General features: G+C 30.8%; 1 protein-coding gene across 1 annotated transcript in view; it reads left to right on the forward strand.

Moving 5' to 3' along the window:
* Nucleotides 1–15,973, forward strand: part of LOC126852966 (uncharacterized) — a 76,164-nt gene that overhangs the window by 14,571 nt on the left and 45,620 nt on the right. The window contains exons 3-5 of the mRNA XM_050598279.1: nucleotides 2,251–3,613; nucleotides 3,991–4,658; nucleotides 6,492–6,548. Coding sequence (XP_050454236.1) covers nucleotides 2,251–3,613; nucleotides 3,991–4,658; nucleotides 6,492–6,548 — 2,088 coding nt within the window. The remainder of the gene's footprint in view (nucleotides 1–2,250; nucleotides 3,614–3,990; nucleotides 4,659–6,491; nucleotides 6,549–15,973) is intronic.

Consider the following 15,973-nt stretch of genomic DNA (forward strand, 5'->3'; position numbering starts at 1 on the left):
TAATAATAATTGTAATTTTTGATTATTGCTTTTCTTAGAGACATTTATATTATAATGATTTCTGAAAGAATTTGAAAGAAAAGAAAACCATTATTTTATTGAGGGACTTTTGTTATTGTTCTTTGAGTATTGCTTAATATGTTGCTTAATAAATGACTTTAAATATCTTAGATCATTGAAATTAAATTGCATTTTGTTTGTAGAACTTCGGAATTTTTCAAATTTTTTTTATCTTAATTATATGTAAATTCGAGCATGTTCGCGGTAATTCATTTTAGATATGCATGACGCAATTATGTGGCGGAATATTATACTGACTATAATTGTCAAAATGTCGATTGTACTATTAAATACACTTAGATAGTAAACAAAACTAAAACGTACGTAATATATGTAACATGAATCATCATGTTTGTAAGGCCACAATTGTTGTTCTAAAGAAATTCAATTTACACAGGTCTGCACAATATAAAATATATTTACATTAGAAATTTAATAAAATATATATTTAGATATTTTTTTAAATATTAATGAGAAAGGAGAATTTTGTTAAAATTAAAGTTAATGATCATTTTGCTAAAAATCATGAATATCCAAAAGTAAAAAAATTGTGATATTCCTCTTCCCTCCTCTCTCTCTCTCTTCTAATTGTTATATTTATTGCTCTTTATTTCTGGATCAATGATTTGTCAGATTTATATATAAATGGATTTAGTTCTATCAATTTGTTGCAAATTAATTTGATACGCAAAATTATAAAAACTATTTCAATACACGAAATACTCGATAGATCAACACGAGTACTATTATTCGCTTCTATAAATTTTCAAAATTCAAAATCTTGTTGCAGGCACGAAGAATAAAGAAAAAAATACATCAAATAAAAAATGCACACGCTAAAACTATTTTTTTCTAAGCATTAATAAGTCATTGCAATCACGAATGTTTTAATGTCGCAACCTAAGTGAGTGAAGGTATAATCTGTGACGAGAGTAAAGTCTATTTGCCGTAATGATTCGGACCGCGATCCATCAGACATTATCGTCAATAACAACCGATTAATCTATCAAGATCAGTTATTATTATTTGTGTTAATCGTAACTCCAGAGGATTCTTCTAATTGTATAATTGGTATCTTCCCGTAATTTCCAGATGTAGCAATCGATCTACAAATATCACTACAATTTTACTTTCTCCTGACGAAGTCTTGATTACGTAATACATTTCATCTTTTTCTACTAGAGATCACAATTTCCTGTCCTTTATAACATAACATAATCAAAAGATTATGATTACCGATTGTTTATCAATCAATGTAAATGACATTTCTAACTAGAATGTTTCTTGAAAATTATTTTATGTATTATTTTATGTATTCATGTTTATATTTTTGTTTAATTATTGATAATTTAAACAATTTTATTTTCTAATATTTTGGTAATCCATTCTAAAAATTTTTATGCTACTTATTTTGCGTTTATGGATGTCTTTGATTAATAAATGCAGATTACAGACATAAATAAATGTCTTGATTATCTATTATATAAAATTATTACAATAATTTTTTGAAAGAATGATTAAAAAAATCCTGTTTTTAATTTTTTGAAAATATGCGGCCAACATGCTTCCCAATTTTTCTTCAATTGATTTACAAATTAATTTTATGATAAAATCAAGATAATTATGAGTAGATTAAAAATATAAGTTTCAGAGTAGCTTTGTACCATTCCACAGAAAATGGATTCCAAACGTATCAAGTTCGACAGATGGTGCCAGAACATAAACAATAAAAAAATTAATAAAATTTATAATTTATAAAAATAAAACATTTTTATTATAATTATTGTTGATATCAAGTGTTATATCATTTAAATTCTCCTCAAGAATGACAAAATCATGGTTGTGGCTATATAACTTGAACATTTGTAGTACATTTTCTTTGGAACGATAAAAGATATTCTGAAACTTATATATTTGTAATCTACTCATAATTATCTTTAGCTTTATCATAAAATTAATTGACAAATTAAATAAAGAAAAGTTGGAGGACATCACCAATGGCAATTTGGCTTCACTTTTTTATAACATATTTTCATTTCTCTCAGAATTGTAAATGAAAAATAATATATGTACGATAATATTAGTTAACATCTTAACATTAGTTATACACTTTTATATATTTCGTATTTTAAAATAAAACAATTTTTATTACATTGTCAAAAATACTAGTATTTGTAATATATTTTTTAGGATGGACAGAAAATACAGAATCGTGGTACTGCACGATATCATTTCAAATTAACATCAGAATCGACTGACTTTACAGCACTGACAACCAAATCGCCCCGCAATAAAAGTTCTCGTGCAGAAACAGCTTTCAATTTAGAGAAACATGAAACACATTTTATGAAGGAAAATTCATTCAGATCACGATCAAGAATGGCTGATGGCGCCGCTGTTACAACACGAATAAATGCAAAATATTTAAATTCTAATGTTAATAATTTACAAAATCGTTCAAAGTTGCATACCTCACAAGTATTTAAAAAAGAAATAATGAATAGTAGACACGGTGATAATAAAGAAAATACGCCTGAATCACAAAGGTTGAAACAGCAAACGGCTTCTCCACGAATATCTTTAAGCGCATCTTCTGTTTGGATAGATAGTGCGAAATTGGATCACGAGGTATTTACAAAATCACCTGATTACTCGAGATCAAGAACTGGAAGAAAGATTTATACAAATTACAATGGAAAAGAATTAAAAAGTCAAATAATTCCATCTAGAAAGTTAGCAAATGAAAATATAGAAAAGGAAAAAAATCCGATCGATAAACTGGAAGAGAAAGAAGTGCAATTAAAAAATCCGAGAGTCGAGAATATTGCCTTAATAGCTAACATATCCAAAGTGATAAATACAAAAAACATGAACGACTCTAATAAACGTAAAGAAGAAAGTATAAAAGAACGAGACGTTCTGCCATTAGATTTCGAGAGTGTTTTAAGAGTAAACATTCCTCTAACAATTAAAAATGACGAAAATGCCAATCTTCTGACATCCGCGACAATCTCATCTGTCAAGATGTCTCTGAGACCAGCTTCAAGACTGATTAAGGAGAAAGTGGAGAGCAACGATATCGTGGGCTCGAACACGAAGAAGAGTAAACAGTCCGATCGATCGAAATCCCGCCGCACATCCAATGCAAACAATCTCGAGACAGTGAATTCCGAAAGCATCTCCCGACGGAGTTCGCCCAGATCCGCCGAGATTGCGAATATGGGGATAAACGGACGATCTTCTAGTGCTAGACGTAGATCTAATGCAAAAAATGTTAATTCCAGGAATCGATCCGCGCATAAATTAAGAGACATGAACACGACAGAGACAAGAAATAATGATAGAAAAAAAGATGTGGATACTAATTTTGAGACAAATGTAAATGAACAGACAAAAACACGACGAAAATTATCCAATAATGAACGCACATCTGAAGGAAAACGGAGATCCAGGAATAATCGCAAATTAAAAGTTACAGAAACCAAAATAAACCAAGATAAACAAAATGCTCGGGCGCAATCTGGAAATTGGTCGCGCACAGTTAGCAACCTTGGTAAATAAATTTTTTTTTATCATAGTTGAATAAAATTCGGTTAATAATAAATAATTTATAAATAAATCACGGGAAAATTATTTATTACTACTATTTAGTTAATTAATAATATATGTCCTAAAAAGGATATTATTCTTATTTATTTATAAAAATCAGTGTTTAATAATAAGATTTTCAAAAATATATATTTATCAAAAATATTTTATTTGAATCAAATATAATATATAAATATATAAATATATATTTTTTATATGCTTTACATATAGTTTTTGTAATTTAAATTTAATATCGTAATTAATAATAACAATAATAAAAAGTAATATATTTTTACATAATATTTTACAAAGGTTTTAATAATAATTATATATTTTTTCCAGACATTACCACTAGTATTCCAAAGGCGACCATTGCCGAAGCTACGACTATTTCTTCTTTGAATATAAAAATTGCGACAGTCAGTTCTCTTTCTACGACGATCAAATCATCAACACCCGCACGAGTATTCTCTTCAACCGAGCAAACTTCTCGGAACAAGGAAAAAAACAGAAAAGAAGACTCTCAAATAAAGAAACCCATGAAGGAAGATTTTTTTAATCATGGTTTAGGCTTTCGGGGCCGGAAGATCTCTATCGAGGAATCTTCTACGGCTATTGCAGATTTAAGGACTACTACATTTAAAAGCGAGACGCAATTACATGGCAATCCCGGGTGGACTCTTAGACGCCGACCTAATTACATCAATCACGATACTCCATCGACTACCTCTGCATCAGTTAATCAAAATCAGACTAACGAAATCATCTTGTCTAATGATTTATCGAAGAGTACCGAAACGCCATTAAGTAATGCAAAAGTTTTAAGAAGAGGCACTAAAAGACCAAAAGCGAAAGATGAGAACAATACTCTGTCGAGTGTTGCGCCAAAGAATGTAACGAGAGGTAGAAAAACCTTTAACAAATCCGAAAACTTCGGTTTACCTAAGAGCATAGAATTGGAGGAGAGCGACAATTATCCTTTGGCATTCCGAGATAGATTATCTCAATTGGTGAGTCTGAATTTATTTATGCTAAACATATTGCTTTTTTATCTTAAATTTTTTTTTCTGGTTTTTTCTGGTTTTATCTTAAATTTTTTTTTCTGGTTTTTCTTCTGGTTTATTTATCCTAATAATTTTTTTTATCATATAATATTCTACTCTGAAAAAGAAATGTTGATTTAATTAAATCCGTCCAACTAAATACCATTTTGTTAATTCAAATATTTAAGTATTCAAGTCAAATATATATCATAGATTTAACATATTGTATTTGACTTAAATACTTAAATATTTGAATTAACAAAATGATATTTAGTTGGACGGATTTAGTCAAATCAACAACATTTTTTTTTTTAGTGTAGAAATATAAAATATAGCTTTTTTTAACTTTGATTCTTGACTAAATTAAGAAAAGAAAAAAAATGATTTTATTGAGAAATTTAAACATTCATAATTTAATACGTAATATACACATACGAAGCGCATATTGGACAACCAATCATAGAGACATTATTTTACGACGTTTATTAAGCATTGTATATTAGCATGTATTACCGGTATATATACCGGTAGCATACAACGTCGGGAAAATGTTGATATATATCAGGTTAGAGACATAATATATGGAAATCAAGTGCAGTTATTTTGTAATGTAATTACATTCATACATTAAATTATTATATTTATTATACATAAGATTACTACATTCATTTATTGCAAAAAATTAGTAATGTTATAAAAATACATTGCTCAAAAAAAAAATTGGGAATACTTTTTATATCCCAAAAATTGATATTTTTAAAACTGACTATTTTTGAAACTCGACGAGAAATCATCGTAAACAAAAAATTAAAAAAAAAAAACATTTTAAAGCTTGAAGTTTCAACTTTAACGTGCTATCGGTGATTTTTAAAAATATTTTTGTCTTTCTTGTTCAGTGGTTTAATAATAATACATTGTTTTATTCTTTAAAATTATGTGTTTTTGACACTTTGTAACTCGATAAAATTTTTTTTTTAAATTCAACTTAAATTACATAAATTCAATTTAAATTCCACTACAACATTTTGCAGACAAAATGTTGTAGTGGAGTTTTTTTTTAATTTTCCTACGAAAACGTTTTTTTTTAATTTTCCGATTTTTTTTGACCGAGTTATATGATTTTAAAATTAAAGTGTATTTTTTAGAAATAATGTCGACACTCAGCGAAAAATCATCGTAGACAAAAAATTAAAAAAGCATTTTGAAGCTTAAAGTTTTAACTTTAACGCGCTATTAGCGGTTTTCAAAAATTTTGTTATTTTCTTATTTCTAGAAAATACAAGTTTAGATTCAAAATCGTGTAAAAAAATCGGTCAAAAAAATTATAGGAATATTTAAAAAAAAGCAATTTGTAGGCAAAATATTGTAGTTTATGAAACTTAAGGTGAATTTTTCAAAAAATTTATTTATCGAGCTGCAGAGTGTCAAAAGTACATAATTTTAAGAAATAAAATAATTTTTTTTTTTAAAACACAAAACAAAGAAAATAAAAAAAAATTTTTAAGATCACTGGTAAGCTGTTAAAGTTGAAACTTCAAGCTTTAAAATGCTTTTTTAATTTTTTGTCTACGATGATTTTTAGTCGAGTGTCAATGGTTTGAAAATAAGTCAATTTTTAGGATATAAAAAGTGTTCTCTATTTTTTTTTAGTAGCGTATATTAAACACATTTCAAAATTATTTTAATAAGCTTTTCATAATTCTGAATTTTTTCATGAACTGTTTCCATAATATTTGTTAAAATAATGTGAAAAAAATAATTAATAAGACAAGCGCTTATTTAATTAAAGAATATTTTCAGAAAAATTCTAACTTGAAATTTACTGGGGAGAAGAGTACAACAAGGACTAGCTTGCAGGTAAGGCATATTAGTTGAGATATACTCATTAAATTAACTAATAATTATTGCGTTGAATATATTAACGATTCATATTTGTATGCATCCTAAATCTCGTAACTTAAACTATTTACAAGTCATTGAATTTACCAAATACTGTATATTTAGTAGAAGTAGTGGTTCATTTTTGAACTTTTATCTTGGACTGATTAGCATATATATTTAAGTTAATTGTGATAATAATTTTTTTTTAGAATATATAATTCTTATACATTTGTATAAAGCTTGAAATATCACTCATAGGATCTTCTGAAAAAACAAAAGTTATGGACATACTCGACATACTCAGCATGAAACTAATGCATGTATTAAAAAAAATATAGAAAATGTTGTGTTTGCAATAGACATAATCTCACAGGTCGTTTTTACGAATTCCTTAATTCTGATATTCAAAACAAACGCAATATGTAATACATATAATAATATGTAGATACATAGCGATATAGTTAAATTAGATTTTTAAAGAGAATTTTTGAAATGTATACACATAAACTCTGGACTAGCTAAGAAAATACTTCGTATTTGAAATACTTTCCTATTTGATTTTATTCGCGTTTCGGAAAATTTCCGGATGTCTCTTACATTATTTAAACAGATGTCCGTGTACGAGAAAAATATCATTCTCTTGATATTATATATGTCTTTTAAATATTATCACATTTTTTCCAGCTGCGGATGGAAAGATTTTAAAGGAAAGATTTAAGTCTGATTATATTTTTTATCAGGAAATGTTTTATAAAAAAAGATTATTTCTCACAATCATCGATTGTGGAACATTAAATACTTCTTGAGATTACAATCGGAATAATAATTCAACACAAGAGATTACAATACGAAATAAGATTACAATACGAAATAAGGAATGATGTACTGATCGCTGTAATATAAACGCAAACTCACATAAATGCATCATTAAAAACCAATCAAAACTGGACAATGATGCCTTATTAACATCTTTACGATTATAGTGCTGTCAGTGAAGCTTATTTGGTGATTGGTAACGGTAAATATTGAAAAACCTACTTTTCAAAACTTTCGCCGAAAAGCTTACGAAATGCAAGAAGCTTTAGAACCTGGGTACAACAAAGATTATCAAACAAAATCAGATTAAACGATCGTGATGGAGTGGCGAATCTTCGACGAGAAGTTCTCTCAAGATATATTAATTACAAAAAGCAATAATTGTATTTTATAGCCGTTTCCAATTTTTAAATTTTTTATAAAAATCTTTTATCGATCTTTATTGATCGCAATTTAAATTTTGCTTTCTAGCATTTTTAATGAAATAACAGAAAATAGAAAATAAATAGATGTTTATTAATGATGTGCAATGAATGAAAAATATTTAACACATAAACTAGTTTCATATAATCAATTTTGATATAATCAACTTATACTATCTTATGCTGTTAGTTCGGAAAAGAAAGTACACTCGAAATAAATCATTAGAATTAAATACAGATACTGTTTATTCAAACAAATAAACAGTATCTTAAATTCAGTATCATAAATTTGATTCATTTTTTTATATGATTCATTTTTATTTGATTCATTTTTTGATATTGTTACGTCCGCGCAACGACGAAATAAATCGAATCGAATCGCGCACGATACAATCGGCACTCACGCTCCGCGTCATAAATAATAAGAAACAAAAGGAACTTTAATACAACACAAAATACAGAATACAGAACACAGAACAGATAAACTCGTTAATCACAAATACGTCCACATGTAATCAAATCCTCCGTGAGACTAACGTGGCGGTTCTAAACAAGATGGATGCTATTGTTTCCAAAAGAACTCCCTTAGCGATATGTTAGAAAATCATCTCCTAGAGACGATATAGCAAACTGCCATAGACGACACGCACGGACAAAATATATAAGGACGGACGTAACGTAACAATATAGAAACTTATTATTAGGATTTCGCTAACTGGGACACTAAATAGACTTTTTAAATACAGCTTTTCGCGAAATATCATATATCACTCAAAGTAATATTGTGTAATACTTCATACACTCACACCTACACCCGCACTCACATCCATCCACCTAACACACACACACACACACACACGCACATACACACACACACACACGCAGGCGCACGCGCACACACACACACACACACACGCAGGCGCACGCGCGCGCGCACCACACACACGCACACGCACACGCACACGCACACACACACACACACACACGCAGGCGCACGCGCGCGCGCACCACACACACGCACACGCACACGCACACGCACACGCACACGCACACGCACACGCACACACACACACACACGCAGGCGCACGCGCGCGCGCACATCACGCGCGCGCGCGCACACGCCACGCACACGCACACGCACACGCACACTATATATATATATATATATATAGGTGTCGATATTCGCGGATTACCTTTGCGGAAGGTAGATGTTATTCTGAATAGAAAGTCCTGTACCATTTTGTGATTTCTCAATATTTAAGAAAATATTAATTTTAAAGATCAGCCAACGAAGTGCCGCGAAAGCTGTGGCGCGAAATGTCTCCCACTGTCAATTGATATTGATCAGGCGAAGCAATGGAGGAGCAGTTTGCGAGCATGCTTCGCTATGGCAACCGAAAAATACACACATAATGAAAAGATCACATACATAAAACGGAGCACGCATTATGTGTGTATTTCTTTGGTTGCCATAGCGAAGCATGCTCGCAAACTGCTCCTCCCATTGCTTCGCCGCGACCGAGTATCAATTGACAGTGGAGGCATTTTCGCGCCACGAGCTTTTCGCGGCACTTCGTTGGCTGATCTTTAAAATTAATATTTTCTTAAATATTGAGAAAATCACAAAATGGTACAGGACTTTTCTATTCAGAATAACATCCTCTACCTTCCCTTAAAGGGTAATCCGCGAATTATCGGACACCCTGTATATATATATATATATATATATATATATATATATATATATAATTATTTATTTAATTATTAAAAATTAATTATTAAAAAATATATTACAGTATTCAAAAGTTTAAATCGTTTTATTTTTATCTTAGTTTTTGTAATAATAATTTGTTTTACTATATAATGAAAAGGATGATTACGATAACTACGGCCCCCTATTTAAAGGATCGTTTCTGAAGGCATTTTTGAAAAGGAACACGGGAAAAATAGTAAAAAAAATTTCGACTAATAGTTTTCGAGATATGCAATTTCACAGTTTTAATGCATTTTCTGTTATAAAATAAGGAAAAATAAAGTTTGTTTACATTGTAATTGTGTAAAGCAGACGTGGAAAAGGTGTTTGTTTACATTTCCAGAGACAAAACTCCTTGAGTTTTTCCACTTTCTACGCAAAGTAAAGTTCAACGCAAACTTATGTGTCTAATTTTTTGATAGTGTACCCCCCTGTAGAGGGAGGGTGGAACATACTGCCTTTACAGATATAGTTTTTAATGCAAAATGAGATTTCGCATGTTTCACAACTTCCCACTTTATATTTACCAAAAAATTATATAAATAACACTTCAATCAATACAAAGATTTGAGTTGAATCTCGATTTGTGTGGAAAGTGAAAAAGCCCAAGGAGTTTCATCCTTGGAAATGTAAACAGACACTTTTTTCACATCTGCTTTACACAAATTCAACGTAAACAAACTTTATTTTTTCTTATTTTATAACAGAAAAAAGCATTAAAACCGTGAAACTTTAAAGTCGCATATCTTGGAACTATATAAACTATTGGTCAAAAATTTTATTATTTTTTCTGTGTTCTTCGTCAAAAATGCCTTCAGAAACGATCTTTCAAATAGGGGACCGTAGTTATCGTAATCGTACCCATTAATTTTATGTTACAATTCCGATAAAGATTTCCGATAAAATATCGACCGTTATCTTGTCACTAGATATGTGAGTTATCTTTACATGTTTCTGTGCAAGTATTTTCCATACGAAATGATGGCATATATCAATATGTTTAGTGTGTTGGTAATTGCAATTATTCTTTGATAAATTTATTGTTCCATTATTATCACACTTGATTTTTAGTGTTTCTTTAGCGATCTTTGTGATTTCATGTGAAATATTTCTCAACCATATAGTTTCAACAATTAAAGGCGAGCACTTTGTATTCTGCCTTTATTAGATTGATTTTTCTATTGTACTTAGGTCAGCCGTGCATTTCTCCGATGTCATATATGCTATGTATCTTGTTCTGTTTAGTGATTTCCATTTGCGTTCGGATCTTCTAAATATAGCTTTGTGTTCGGCGTTTCTTTGTTTAATCAATTCGCCCTTCCTGCGCCAACTTTTGAATTTCTTTCATATTTCCACCTGTTTCCAGGAAATATCTTGATTTCTGTTCTTGTTGTTTTCTTCATCTGAGAAAACTGTGTCAAAATTTTCGTCTTGGTTACGCTCCTCTTGTGATTTTTTGATTAATTGATAGATCACAACCTTCTGCGTCCTTTATTCTTTTTTGAGACTTTGTTATGATAACCTTCACAAAATTCACCATCTCTACTTACAATTATCTTCTTTATTTGGATCGATTAACCAGTATTTTATAATATTTTCCATAACCAATAATAAATATTAACTCTTGTGCCTTTGAATCCTACTTGTCTCTTTTTTCTCGTGATACGTATGTCAAATACTCGTAGGCATTTTATTATCTTTTCCGCTCCTCTAGGATTCTTCCCCATAGAGAGTGCGCTAGCTGAACTTTTGTTAAGCAAATAAACCATCGTAGATCTTGCTTCAGCTCAGTAATGTTTTGGTAATTTTGTATCTATTAACATACATCAACAGTTCGCTTTATAATATTATGATTTGCAGGTTCTACTAAACTATTTTGTTGAAGATTGTACGAAACTATTGTTTGATGCGCTATTCTTAATAATTGTAGCATATTTTTGAATTCTTTACTGAAGTATCCGCGGCCGTTGTCCCTCTAAATTTTTTTTTTTTGTTAGTTTATTTTTCCTTTATAGTTTATATGTTTTAAAATTTTTAAATAGTTCAATTGCCTCATTTTTATATTTTGAGAAATATACAAATTTTTTTGTGATTCTAGTCATCTATGAAAATTATAAAGAATTTCGCGCCGCCTAGCGATTCTTTGGATATAGCCGCAAATATCCGAATATATTAATTCGAATATATTAAGTCGCACTGGTAATCAGATATGCATTCTTCCGCGTATTTCTTGAATTTATTGTTGATAGTAATTTGTATGTTACATTGAGCAAAAAGTTATGAGTCTGTAATTAGCGCACTCTGATCTGAAACTTTTCTTGTGAATCGGGACTATTAATCCGTTTTTCCATTTCTCAGGCATTGTTTCCGATTGCCAGATTTTGAGAATAAGATTATATATCCCGAGCTGACATTCTCTACCTGCATTTTTTAAAAGCTTGGCTGTTATTGTGTTTTCTTCGGGCGTCTTACTGCTCTTCAGGTTTTGTATCTTTGATTACTTCTTCGGGAGGTGTGAGCCCTGCTTCTTCCGTTTATGTTTCCTTATTATTATAAGGCAAGACTGTTTGGTCTGTCTGTAGTTCCGTTCAATCCTTCCTTCGTTGAGCACGTTTTCAAAGTACATCCTCCTCCGTCTGCGATCTTTCTTCGTCCTCAATTAACATCTTACTTGTGTCATTTTTTATATTATATAATCTTGGTTAGAAATCTTTTTGCTTACTTTTGATCTTTTCATACATCTCTCGCACTGCCGCTTAGTGTATTGATTACTAATCTGCTGCAATCTTTTATTCATAGCATTCTTCTTCTTAGTCTTACATCTTCACAATCTTCACAATCTTCTTTGCTATTTTTCTGTTCACATTGTATTTCTCTTACATTCATCTGGTACGTCGCTGTAGCAATCTTTTTCTTGCCATGTTTCTCTTGCATTCAGAGCATCAGCACATTCCAAGTCAAAACAATCTTCGTTACGTCTTTTTCTCTATTATATGACTAGTAGCATTAGTTATTGCACTTTCTATATTGCTCCATTCTTTTTCTATATCTTCGTTATTGTGTGCTCCTGCTAAAACCTCAGCTACCTTGTTTGGTATTCCTTCAATACCTCTTCACTTTTTAATTTTTCTATATTCCATTTTATTCGTCTCCTCCTTTAACTTTTGCTGAGCTGAATATTTTTTGCCTTATCTTTGCTTTCACAAGGTAGTGATCACTGTCACAGTTTGTACTTCTACAAGTTTTTACATCTATTACGCTGGATCCTCTTCTTGTGTTCACCAAAACATGGTCAATTTGGTTTACTATCCATTCCAGGTATTTGCCACGTGCTTTTTTGGATGTCTTTATGTTGGAAATCAATGCTTACAATTCTTAAAGAGGACTTTTCTGTCCACTGGCATAGCCTTAGTCCATTTGTTGATGTTTTATTATGTAAAGGAAATCTGCCAGCAACTGAGCTGACAATTTCTCTTTCCCTATCCTTGCATTAAAGTCGCCTAATATAATTAGTGAATCGTATTTATTAACCCTATTGCATACATTTTCCAATGTATCATATATAATAGGTCTATTTCTATTTCTTCATTAGCTTCAGTAGGCGCATATATACATATAAGTGATAGGTTCCTAAATTTTCCTCTCAATCTGAGCTTGCATATCCTTTCGTTAATTGATTCAAAACCTAAGATTTTGTTCTTAATGTTCCGATTTATTCAGAATGTATTCTTTTGTTCTGATTTTTTTGGAGTTCCGCTGTAGTACAATGTGTAATCCTTTTTAACAATAGCTCCTGCATCCTTCCATCTAAGCTCCTGCAGGGCTACAATATCTAATCTGTATTTGCTGAGCTCCGCCGCTATTTCGTTCATTTTATCTATCTGTAACGTTGTTCTAATATTCCATGTTCCGATAGTCAAGTTTATCTTGTTAGAATATCGGATCTAGGTATCCATAAATTCATTTCTAATCCGAAGCCGCAGTGTTGGGTTCATGATAAGTTTCATTAGATAGGATTGTCAGCCCTATGCTAACTAGACCTGGTATTTAAAACCCTCAAGGTCAGAGTGGCCCAGATATTCCCCTGAGCACTTGGATGCCAGAGTCTTTTTCATAGGAGCAGGGATCCCCGCTGGCAGGCAAGGTTGACATTTGACTCGTAGAGGCTATAGGTTGCGCTTAACAAGCCCTTGACCTCTAACTATGATCTCTACAGAGAGCAAATTTGCAGCTAGTCTTGGATCATATATTTTTAACACAAATAAATTTTTTGGCTCCGTTCATAGTGACCTCAACTTCTGCTTTCCGTTGCCGGACTGCTTTTAATTGACTGTAATTTACTGCCATTATGGTTCTATTGTACTTCTTCATTTCTCTCAGATAATTTGCGTAGCCTGTCATGTGCGCCGTTGCTCTGGAATATCACTCGTCACTTTTCGTGGTTGCTCGAGTTGCGAATATGTATCAAACTTTCCTTCTCCTTGGATTCTTCTTTTATTAGAACACTTGACTGCAAAGTGTTTGATCTTACTGCATGTGTAGTCTTTTTTTTCTTTTCTTCTTCCTTTTTACGTACCACTTTCACCTTCGAATATAATGCCGCTTCCGTTTTTCCTGTTTGTTTTCCGTCCGTTCTCTCATGTGTTTCTCCGTATCTGATCTCTTGATTGCACTTGACGTAACGATTGTATTGGCGTTCTCTAGACTTATGATCATGAGCTTGTGCTCGTCGGATAATTCGGATAGTAGCAACGCGCCTATTATTTTTTCTTTAACTTCAAAATCAAGTTCTTTCAAAGTATAGGCCATTGTTATTGTATTAACTTCCATGGAATTATAATCTTGTAGTTTGGTTTAAATTAAAGTGTGTAATAAATTTACTTCTCACGTAACTTCTACTTCTCTCTTTTATCCTCGAACGCGTTATTTAGATTCTCTCACACTTTTCTCAGGGTTTCTGATTTATATATGCCTTCCCTGCTGAAAATGTTGAATTAAAATCGATTAAAACATAATCCGTTTTAATCGGTTTTAATTGATTCAATCCGTGACGGGTTAAAAAATAATCGATTTTCCGAACAAATTATAATCGGTTTTAATATCGCTTTCGCGGATTATTTCCAATCCAAAATTATTATATTCTAATCCATATTGTTGTCAATCCAAATAAACATGAATAATCGGATGGATATATAATCCAAAATAATCCGTCTAAATCGTATATTTGTTTTTAATAGTTGCCGAAAATGTTCGATTGAAACATAATCGATTTTAATACCGTATTTTTGGTGCAGAAATCCCGATCGATTCGGATTACTTCTTTTTTAATCAGTTTTAATCGAACATTTTCGATAGGGTTAATTCTTTTTTTGCATCGCTAAGACAATCTTCGCTCTCGCCTTAATCTTCTTTATATCCGTCACATACGTCTCCTCTCTAAGCACACATCTTTACAAACACCGCTTCCAAATACGTTTGTATAGCGAGTTTATTAAATGTATTTTGTTTTAATAAATTTTAATACAATCAATGCAATTTTTGTCAATCAAAATCATTGTTCTATTATGAAAAAAAGTTTATTTCTTATCGATCAAAAGTATTTGTCTCAAAAATAATTTTTAAAATAAAATAAAAGTACATTTTTTTAAAAAAGTATGTGTATGTGTATATAAAGAATCTAAAAAAAATTTAAATAAAACAAACATACGTATTTCAAAGTTTTGTAGGTTTGTAGAAGACTCCCATAGACATATAAAATAGGCTCAGCATATAAATTTCCTTAGGCTAAAAATTGGCTTCGGGAAAACGGAGCGAGAGGCAAAACGTTAGTGAATTTGTCCTTTTCTACGCGCGAATTAGTGACAGCAACGGTTGGCAATAACTTAAAAATATTGTCGAATATCGTGGATAATTGTACAAAAATATTATCTTATAACATTAAAAATTAACATTAAACATTATCATTAACATTAAAAAAAAATGAAGACATGCAAGTGGTTATTGGAAAGATCCTGGCGAGAAAGAAAATATATCTTTCCACAAGTCAATGGCTATCAAGTGTCAAGAAACAACTGCGCAGATAAAAAAAAATTCCCCTCTATTTTGCTTTTTCGTCTGTTTTGCCAAGGACATACTGAGTCTATCTTATATATCTATGGTAATTTTCTTTCTCTCTCCACTATCCACTCTCCACTATCCCTCTCCGACGTAATATCAAGAGAACTATCGCTATTTTAAAGAATCTCTACTTAATACAAAAATAATTATTACAAATTATTAAAATCTATGGAGTGATATAAAAGTTATTTAAAGAAAATGCTTTTCAAATTTTAACTTTAAAACAAATATCTTAGTATAAGAGAAATATATTGTAGAAAAAAATATTTTAGAAACTTGTGGAGAGAAAGGAG

This window comes from Cataglyphis hispanica, chromosome 11 (assembly GCF_021464435.1).
Source record: "Cataglyphis hispanica isolate Lineage 1 chromosome 11, ULB_Chis1_1.0, whole genome shotgun sequence".
Taxonomy (NCBI): Eukaryota; Metazoa; Arthropoda; class Insecta; order Hymenoptera; family Formicidae; genus Cataglyphis; species Cataglyphis hispanica.